A 10,909-nucleotide genomic window follows, 5' to 3' on the forward strand; every position below is an offset into this window, starting at 1 on the left:
TGTGCATGTAAAAGTATACGTGACGCTTATATATCCCTTTGAACAGCCAGCGTTACGGAGATGTTCACTTTCTCGAGAAAGGAAACTAGGATGAAATTAATGGAGGAAGAATATGCTGGATAAAGGAAATTGGAATCGGAAAATCCAATTGTTCTTTAGACAGTAACGAATTGGCTAAGAATGAAGTAGTGCACTTAGCGGAAACGATCGTATTTTTGAAGGGGAGCGGTGGCTTACGCGAGTCAAGAAAAATCGATGGATCGCGTGCAAAACGAGTAGGAGGAGGAGGAATCTCTTAAGCTAGAACCGAGAGCGTGCCACCTGTTAGTTGGGTGGGGGAGGGAGGAATCGTTGAATTTACATCTGCCTTTGAGTTTGACCGAGACTCCTTGAAATAAGAAAACTTGTTGCGTCGTATCGGTGGGCGCATCGCCAACTTGAAACTTTAACAAACGTTTCTTATTCAATTAAATAATATGATTCTTACATTGCGTTTATATTAAATATTAACTTGACAAAATTTACATGTTAACTAATTGCGATCGTTTCATTTCGTTTGATGAGAATATTTTCTTATGACAATGGCAACACTGGGATACATGGCTAACTATAGTATGTACTATACAACTGGTATATATTTACACGGATAACAACAAGTTGCCGCTCTCTAGGTTAATAGATTTTCGATTAGATTGCCAGGTCGTTGGCCGTGCAATGACCCCCAACAGCAACAACTTCTTCTTGGTGTGACGATTTTCCAAACCTTAATGTACAGCCTCGTTACACTAATTTCCTAATGATATTTCGATAGTAGCTAAAATGCTATCTAACTACGGATATAACGTTTACAATCCCTTAAAGAAAACAATTTCAAATTTGAATCACGTTTGGGTAGCATCTGTTCGTTAACGAAACGTCTTCCTTTAGCCCCCATAGTAATAGTTCACGAACGTTATCAAAGTGGTTAGTTTGACACGAATGATTACGAGGTTTCCGTGTGACTTTGAATTATATCAGACATTTGTAAGAAGTGCTGCTGCTTAGAATATTAAATTTAGTTTCCTTGAACACGAAATACATAGAAGACAGCTGTAACCGGTATATTGTTTTCCCGTGACGTATAAATGAACGTGAGATTAATTTTATCATCGATGAAACAAACAGAATTTCCGTTCAATCTACGAGCCAGGAAATTACGTTTAGAAGAAAAGATCTATTCTTGGTTGATCATGGGATTGGAATTAGGAATGTCGTCGTTGGATCATTGGTAACAGGTAGATGATAGCAAAAGAGAATGGGTTCTGAGGAAACGTTCAATTAATGGTGCGTACTAATGGCCAGCGTACAAAATCGTTGCATATCCAGGCGACAAAAGGTAGGTCGTAGACGATGACACTGTAATTGCGACTGCATGCCGGAATGCACCTAGCTAGAATTACGACTACGTATAGAACTTGAGTTTAATTTCCAATATTACCAAATAAAATAAATATTTGTATTACATATTTGTTTGTTTATTTTTGGAATAACATTTAATAATTCTATACGATATTCTAATTGTTTGCAAAATTGTTATAGGTAATACTGGTTATCAAATCTTATCTTCTATACAGTAGTATTTTTACATACTTAAGTGTATGTACGCGACAGAAATAATATGGATAACCAAGTTTACGATAGTTCCTTTTTTTTTTCGACATATTTATAAATTTCAAAGGGAATTTATTTAAGTTTCGTGTAATGGAAAGCTTTTCATCGATAGGATGAGTTAATGGTAGAGAAGGAACAATCGTATCATGGCTGTGACACATCTATCGCTATATATAGGCATATATATATAAATATGTATATAATATTTATATATGTATATATATATATAAAAAATATAGGGTGTATAATATATAATATATTAAAGGCACAATTGGTACGATAGGAGCACAGCAGCAGCCGCGCGGCAGAGGTAGGTTTATCGCCAGACATCTGATGACAAAACGATAACAACGATAATAATAATAATAATAATAATAATAATAATAATAATAATAATAAACAATCAGATAATATAAATAATGATAGTGTGCGTGTAACAAAATTATAAGAAAAAAATAACGATATTGAAACCAATATATATATATATATACATATATTGGTTCGAACATATAGAGAGACACATATGCATTTATATAAATATGTATACATGTATATAAATAAATATTTGTAGGCGTAGTGTGGTAGTAGGTCGAGCCGACGCGTTTTTCTCGTTTTCGCCATTTCGTCGTTTTAAATCTCACGATGAGGAGGAGGAGGTAGAGCTGGTCACAAACCTGTAATGGCGATCTTCGCCGACCATTTGCTGGTACCATCCAGAACTGATTGCTTCACAGCTGACATGTGACCCTGGTGTGCAACATCCTCGATCCCAAAGACTGACCTAAACTCCGACGAGACTCACTTTCACAACTGGGCTGTGTCAATTGACTCGGTCTCGTCTTATCTAACATTATTTCTACCTTTTTTCCTTTTTCTTTTATTTTCTTATCATTTTCACAAAATGTTTTGTTACTTCGAGAGGCGCTTTTATTAAAAAAAATAAAAAAAAATATAAGGGTACTTATGTTACCTGCATGTGCACGTTGTATGTTTGAAAGTTGATTAGTCTGACGAGTTTTCGAAAAAAAAATAAAAAATAAAAAAAGCTCACGAGTGATATGGCTTTATCAAAAACAACCTGTTTAGTGGGTTAGAATAGAATAGAAATTTTCTTATCCCGTTAAACCACCCCCACTCGTCCCCATCCCCTTTCCTTCTCACTTTATCTCCTTTGTCTGCTCGTGAAAGTGAATATTTTTTCTTCTCTTTTTATTTCGGTTTGCCATCTTAAAAAAGTTGTCGTTTTTACGGGAGTATATAAATACTATAGCTTTCTCGAAAGAAAACAAACCGCATACTTGAAGAGGAAAAGAGAAAGATAGAGGAGGTTTTCGTAAAAGCTTTCTAAGTTTATATACTTTAGCTCGTTCAGGTTTTTTCCCCATTTGCTAGTCTCAAAGAGCAAGATAGAGAATGAAACAGAAAGAAAGAAAGAAAGAAAAAAAAAAAAAGAGACTTGAATCTATATAAAACGAAACCACCTCGTTACCTTGGCATTTTTTTTAATGATTTACCGTGAAGAAAGTCGAGCATTCGCGTTTTCTTTCTTTTGTTGGTATCTCGAGTAGTAGTAGGTATTTTATAAAAAAAAAAAAATATAATACACCTAAATAAGTGTAATGTGAATTCATAATTAGTACGAGACTTGTTTGACAATCGATAAAATCACGCGTTAACGATGATTATTTATGATTGTGTACGATATAATTGTGACGATGAAATTTTCTTCGAATTTCAACTCAGGTTGAATGTGCGTCTCTCGAAATGCAATGTTTTAATTTAATCTATCATCTTATTCAGTTAGTTTTTATTTTTTTGGAAATTAAACTAAGAGAAGATAAGACGAGAACGGCCTCTAAAAGAAAAAAAAAAAAAAAAAGGGGGAAGAAAAAATTACGCGAAACGATTTATTTATTTTGACGATGATTTATCGCTGGATATCCGTTGATTGGATCACTCGATTGATTTTCCACGTCTTCGTTCGTCTTCGTGTTTTTATTTATTTTTCGTTCGTTTTTTTTTATCGAACATTCGAAGAAGAAATTTATTTATTTTGTTTTTGTTTATCATCGAATAATCGTAATATAAATTTATGGATTATTTCGAAAATTTCGCGGAAAACTTGGTCCGAATGATTTTTATCGTATATCGATTTTGGTATTATAGAATTTCCAATATTTGTTATTAATTAACGAATAGGGATTATCGTGTTATCGTATTAAATGATTAGTATGTTCTTTGTGTGTGAGATAGTTAGTTCTCACTTTATGGGACACTTTTAACGATAACGTGTGTGCGTATAATAAATTAGATATGTTGTAAACGATAAATCGATCTATGATCGTGATAATATCGATAGGCTTAATTTATAAGAGGTAAAAATGGCAAATTTTCTCGATATGTTACCAATTTAATATTGTTTCTCGATAAAGTTGTTTCGTCAATGCGTACCGATATCAACAATTCGTGAATATTGACGTAATATATTATGAAGATTTAATAATAATAATAATAATAATTAGGTAATTCGAGTAATTTAACAACGATGTTTTTTTCTTGTTTACGTATTTGACGTTATGAAAATTATTATAGAAATAAAGATGATCAAACTGTGTCCAATTAAAACATTTTCTATTAATTATTCAAGTAGTTCGAGTTCTTCATCGTTATAAACCAATCGATTTAATATATATATATATATATATATATATATATATATATATATATATATATATATATATATATATATGTATAGACGTATAATTATGTATAATATAATTTTTCTGTATTTTATATAAAAATATATATAAAATAAAAAATATTATATAAAAAAAATATAATTTTTTCTTTTCAATGAAATACATTGAAACACAATTAACGTCTGTCCATCAAGTAAAAATAAATTACACCAGTAAATCTTTGAGTTATATAAAAAGTGTTCGATAGATTTGAATTGAGTTCTGTCTTTGTAAATTATTGATCGAGCTTAATGCGTAAAATGTACATGTGAATTTGAACAAAGGAGGAAGAAAAATGTACGTTCTCTCGACGCAAAGCAACGCAACGGTACTCTTTGGGAAAACACGGCTTGTTGTTTATATTCGTACAAATGATGTTTGCTGATAGAGAACTCCTTTTGACGTAACTACAACTCTATCTCTCTCTCTCACTCTACACTACAGCAATACGTCCGACGGAATACATTTTATTCGTATGTTATGTTCGAGGGAAAAGCTGCAATGGCGATTCCCGGACCGCGATTTAAAGTCAAAATGGAAATTTTGAACTCACCGTGTGTCTTCTTTTCTGTGACCTGATTTCAAACTTTTCCCACTAATTTAACATTTCAATTCTTGTTTTTTTTTTTTTTTTATTCTCGTAGTTTCCTGTTCGTTAAAAAAAAAAAATAAAAAAAATACTCGCGACAATTTATCATTTAAAAAAAAATGCATTTCGACGATAAATGTTCGTTGATTGTTCGATAAAAGACGAGTAAAACGTGGAAGACGATGAAGACGAAGACGAGACGAGACGAGACGAGACGAACCAATTGGTTCCGTGGAAATCAACTTTGGATTTTACTTTGGCCTTGCAGCCAAGCTGCGTCAAAGATTGAAAGAGAAATAGAAGGAAGGAAAGAAAGTATTGAAAAAAAAAAATCAAAATGAAGGATGAAAAAAAGAGGATTGATAAGACTCACCGGATGAGTTCGAAGATTTCTGGTTTTTCCATCTCCCTTTGCTTCATCCTTTCCTTCATTGCTGTGATTATGCTATTCGCTTTATCCTCTGCACCGTGCTTCGAACTCTTTTCCGCGGCTCCTGTAAAAATCAAAAGAAAAACATTCAGAAAAGATTCGCATTAGTTACGAATTACTATTGTTAATATTCTGAGCTTTGAACTAAAGGTGAATTTAAAATGACTTCATCCTTAATTCCTTCTTGCGATTGATCGTACTCTTTTGTTTAAATAATCGTTAAATCATCTCCTCTTTTTTTGCTTTTTTTTTCTTATGGTGGAAATAGATGAACCATGATTATTGAATGATGTGAATTTGATGGGTTTAACTCTTGTGATATTTGTGATTAACCCTTTGAAAATGACGACTTTTTCAGTTGGTTTAGGTAGCAGGATTTTTGCAAATATGTAGAATGTTTTACATGGTGCAATTACATGATCTTACATATAAATTTTGTCATTTTTTTTAAATTAAATTTGGCAAATAGAAATTAAGGAACCCTACCAAGTACCAATAGTTCATTTCCTTCAATTGGGGTTAACGAAATATAGCATAAACACCGAATGGCGCCTCTCACTCGCCACTCGTCCTACTGAACGAAATATCGTCCACAAAGGATTAATTTTTCTTACGTTTACGTTAATTTTATTTAATAAACAAATAAGTGAAACATTTACAGTTACAATTTATTTTTTAGTAATCAGAGAAGTCTGAGATTTTGTTGACGATGAATCAAACAAACTTTTCTATTCGATAATTGTAAACGTATAGAAAAATCACGATTCGTAAGAAACTCGAAATGTCAATATAAAAATTATCTTTCTTATACTTTTATTTATAACAGTAATAATTATCTTTGCAAATTTCTAGTCTGTTGTAATATATTTTTTCTATCCACAAACCTTGTCAAAAGGACGCATCCGCAATCTCTTCTTAGACGCATTCGCGCACATTTTCCAAGCTAACGCTTTCACGTGAAACGTTCAAAACATTTTTCAAAAGCTTTAATTTTCCGGTGCTAGCTCGTTGAAAAACGTTTGTTGCTTTGCTAAGGTGCTTTTCGAATTGCGAAGAAATGTTCTTTTCTTTTTGTTTGTTTGTTTTTTTTTTTATTTTTTTCTTTGATAAAAGTATTGACAACGTTTGCATGACGGAAATTATTCGTATCGATCGTTAATGAAACGTTTAACGTGTGATTGATTAGGAATTGAGCAGAAACAAAAACAGAAAAAAAAAAAACAAGGAAAAGAATTGCATTTTTTGAGGAAAATTTTGAAAATCGGTTTACATAAAATTAGAAAATAAAATAACAATCGATCGAGATTGATATTAGAAATTATGCTACTAATTATGTTATATATATATATAATATTGTATTTATAATATTATATTTTTAATATTAAATTTTGTAATTAACCTATATATATGTATGAAATAAACTTACTTTGCAAGCAGTCAGCATTAAGCAAATCCTTGCACTTTTCGTGACACTTAACGCCGCATTCCATGCATCTAACACCCTGACGCGCAATACCCCAAAGAAGACCCTCGCATTCGTAACAGTAAGTAGGTGAGGTTGCAGTCCAGGTGACGAAATTGTGAGGCGTCGTAGACGAGATTGGGTAGATCATAGCTTGCAGCGTTTTCTTGTAGACGTGCATCTTCTGCGGGGTTTCAGCATGGTCGTATCGTCGTTAAAGGGTGCTTTTCTCCAAGTTAATGAGATAGTAGATACCGTAGTATATATAGGAGATAAAGTATAGGAAATTTTCAATGATATAGGACAATAGGAATGTAGGAAATGTTGGAAGATATTTTTTCAAATCGGATTTTCAAATTGGATGCATTCGACCAGTCACTCGGATGCACTTGGAAACACTTGAACCCTTCCTTCATTCAATAAAGATCTCTTTCATTTATTTATTTATTTATTGTATTGCAAATGTATCTTTCATCGACAGAAAAAAAAGAAACGGAGTAAGAGTGGGGAGATGGAAGTGGGAGAGGATGGGAAAAGGATGCAGGTGAAAAGGAATAAAATGTGTTTTCCAATCACTCGATGCAACGAACTGTTTTTATGCATTAACTTTTTAAGTAATTTTAAGTTTTATAGTAAAAGATTTTTTTTTCGTTATTATTTTTCTGGTTAATTTGAGAATCTTTGAGAATTAAACGAAGAGTTCAAGAGTGTCCTTCTTAACATTCGTACACTATCGTATTTTGCGATTCGTCGAAAAAGCGAGGGTCGTTTATTCGTTCGGTTCGACAATTCTCTCTAAATAATTTTTAATTGAAAAAATAAAATAATTTTTTTTTATGAACGAAACCTGAACTTCGCTTATTCTCGAATCGTTCTCACGAATTTATTTCTGTGTGTTTTTTTTTTTATCTGTTTGTTTTTTTTTCTTTTATGCACAAAATCAATTTCCTAATTGTCCATGCAGGATCGGTACACCTCGATCTTGCACACATCCACGCTTACGATCTACTCTCGCGTTCTATTGTATCGATGTGCACGCAAATCCACTAAACAAAATTCAGCTTCTCGAATCGTGCCTGCGATTCCTAAAGTTTTGTTTTCTGTTTTTTTTTTTTTTTTTTACATTTGCAGTCTTATTGTTTTTTTTTTTTGTACAAATACCATGTTACAAAACGTGTCTCCATATAAATAGTAGAAGTAGTGGTAGTAGTAGTAGTAGTAGTAGTAGTAGTAGTAGTAGTAGTAGTTAGAAGAAATAATAATAAAATAAAAATAATAATAATAATAATAATAATAAAAAGGGAAAAATGCCACACTAATCGTCGTTGGGTAATTTTGCAATCGGACAATGCAATATTTGTCTTTTTTTTTCTGCAAGAAAATAAAAACAAAAATTGCAATATTTCCTTTTTTTGTTTGTTTTTTTTCTATTTCAAGCAGAAAGGTTTAGGCGAGCTTGATCGGAAAAGAAGAAGGTCCTTCCCTTTTTATTTTTTCGTCTCTTTTCTTCTCTTCTCTCAGGGTTCTCTTTTAAAAAAAAAAAGAAAAAAGGGTCCTGAGCAAGAACCTTTTGCCAGAGGGGAAGGGTAAAAGAGAGAACAAGAAAAAAAGAATACAAGAGAGAGAACACGTTTTTCTTCGTATATACTGTATATATATATATATATATGTATCTCTTTTTATATGTAGCATATAACGAATATATATGTATATATGTATACTGTATATATATACTGTATAGAGCAGGGGTTAAAGCATTGATCTGCTAAGAAGCATCACTAGAAGACTATCGCCAAGGATGTTCCTTCTTACTATTATCTTATCTTTTTTTTTTTTATCTTATCTTCTCTATTAACATCTTTAATACAATGAAAACAAAAAAATGTAGCCTTAAATTTAACCCTTTCGCTACTTGGCCCTCCATAAGATGCCACTGAGGTAATACGAGCTACTATAGTAGCCTTCCATAAGATACCACTGAGGTACTATGAACCACTATAATGGCCCTTTATAAAATACTACGTATTTTACTATGCAATTATAGCACATGAAATATCCCATTATGGAAGTTTAATTTGATTGTTTAGTTTCTTTCAATTAAAAACTGTTAATATCAGCAACCAAATTACTTAAAAATAAAGTGCAGTTTCGATGCTGGATTAGCAGCCCGTAGCTACGAAATGGTTTAAATACTCGAATTATTTGTAAGAAGTAACATCCGAAGAGAGAGAAAATAACGAAAAATAAAACCAAAAAAGTAATCAAAGAGCCCTAGCGAACTATCCTAAAATTGTTCATTATTTAGATAACTTGTAAAAGGGTTTATCTTTCGATGTTTGTGAAACTGGAACGGAGACACGCATTAGTTTTCTCGTATTTGGGATCGTTCGTACGATGCACGGTCATTCTAATTCGCGTTTATGTACACACGTGTGTTACTTAGTACGAATATTATGGTTCGAGTGCGAATCTAATAGATTAGATATACAAAACATATATATATGTATGTATGTATGCATGTATTATATAATATATACATATATATATGTATATAGGATGCTCGTCCTAGCACGCTAACATTTCATTTTCTATTACGCTACACGCTTGCCACCGTTATCAAAGTTAATAACGCAAAAAAGGGGGAAACTTTTGATATGGTGGTGGTGGTGGTGGTGGTGGTGGGGGGCTGGGGGGCTGGGGTTAGTAAGGGGAATTGTTTCTGAGGGTGGCACGTATTTAGAGAAAGATAGTAATATAAAAGATCGAAAGAAATTTGAGAAAAAAGATTAGTAGGCTTGGGCCAGACTTACGTGAAAGAAAATAGCGTGGAAATGAGGATAAAATTGCAGCGGTTCGTATGAAAAAAGAAAGAAAAGATAGATTACAGAGTGTTAAATTAATTTCTTAAATATCTTATTGATTGTGGTGGGATAAAACGACGACGGGGGTCGCGTTTCTTTTTTCTTTTTCTTTTTCTTTTTCTTTTTTGCGACGAAAAGTTAATAATAATAATAGAAAATTTCTCTAACAACGCGTTAAATGATGGCGTGCTTCGTTAACGAATCCAGTCGTGAAAAAAAAATTATTCATACTTCTCTAAATACTTTCTTCCTAAATATTATTCTTAAGAAAAATCATTATTCATTCGTTGAGTAGTAGTAGTAGTAGTAGTAGTAGTAGTAGTAGTAGTAGTATATATATATGCTAGTATCGAGTATCCAGGGAAATTTTGATTCAATCGATACATCGATTGATCCAATTGTCAATCGGATTTGTCAAGAAAAATTCGTCAATTCTTAAACACATAACAACGATAACATTATATTTTGATCCTATCTAATGTTGATTTGGACCGGATTCGAATATTATTTCGAAAAAAATATCGTCTCTCGTAAAAAGTAAGAATACTTTTTTTTTTTCTTTCTTTTGGTATTGTATTTTAGTTTAGTTTCATTTAAAAAAACAAAAACAAAAACGAGCTCCCTTTTTTTCTTTTTTTTTTTTTTTATTGCGCACGCGAACTCGCGATTTTTATGGAATCGAATGATGTACTTCGACCGTTTGAAACAACAACAACAACAACAACAACAACAACTGTAATTTAATAAACCAAGTTTTTTGTTTGTTTGGTTTTTTTTCTTTTTAATTAAACGCACGAGCCTACGAAAACGTTTTGTTTTTGGTTTTTTTTTCTCTCTAATGAAAAAACGTGAAAGATCGAAACGTTTTCGTGAATTATTGTTCAAACGAATTGTTAAAATGAAAATAATTTCCTTGAAACATTGATTTCCTTCTATTATTTCCTTTACCCAATTTTCTTCGTTACATCGATACGAGAAGGATGACGATGATGTCTCGAGGTAGATCGTCTAAAGTACGTGTCCTTACCAGTTCCTCGTCGTTCAGCGTAGCCCTTGGCACCGCTGATGTTAGCCCTGCGGCGTTCCTCTTCGTCGCCGCCATTGTCTGAGAAAAAAAGAATCAAAATTAATGTGGATCTGATTCAGCTTTAATGCCTTCCGGTCTTTCCATTGTATAGA

The 10,909-nt window shown here is 32.4% G+C and overlaps 1 protein-coding gene across 1 annotated transcript in view; it reads right to left on the reverse strand.

Annotated features, from left to right (window-relative positions):
- Positions 1-10,909, reverse strand: part of unc-13 (protein unc13 homolog) — an 88,838-nt gene that overhangs the window by 13,331 nt on the left and 64,598 nt on the right. Inside the window, 4 exon segments of the mRNA XM_089175113.1 lie at positions 2,325-2,431; positions 5,351-5,471; positions 6,834-7,053; positions 10,758-10,835. Of these exon segments, the coding sequence (XP_089031239.1) occupies positions 2,325-2,431; positions 5,351-5,471; positions 6,834-7,053; positions 10,758-10,835 (526 nt within the window).

This window comes from Polistes dominula, unplaced genomic scaffold (assembly GCF_049000335.1).
Source record: "Polistes dominula isolate Pdom_NZ unplaced genomic scaffold, Pdom_raw_medaka contig_82, whole genome shotgun sequence".
NCBI lineage: Eukaryota > Metazoa > Arthropoda > Insecta > Hymenoptera > Vespidae > Polistes > Polistes dominula.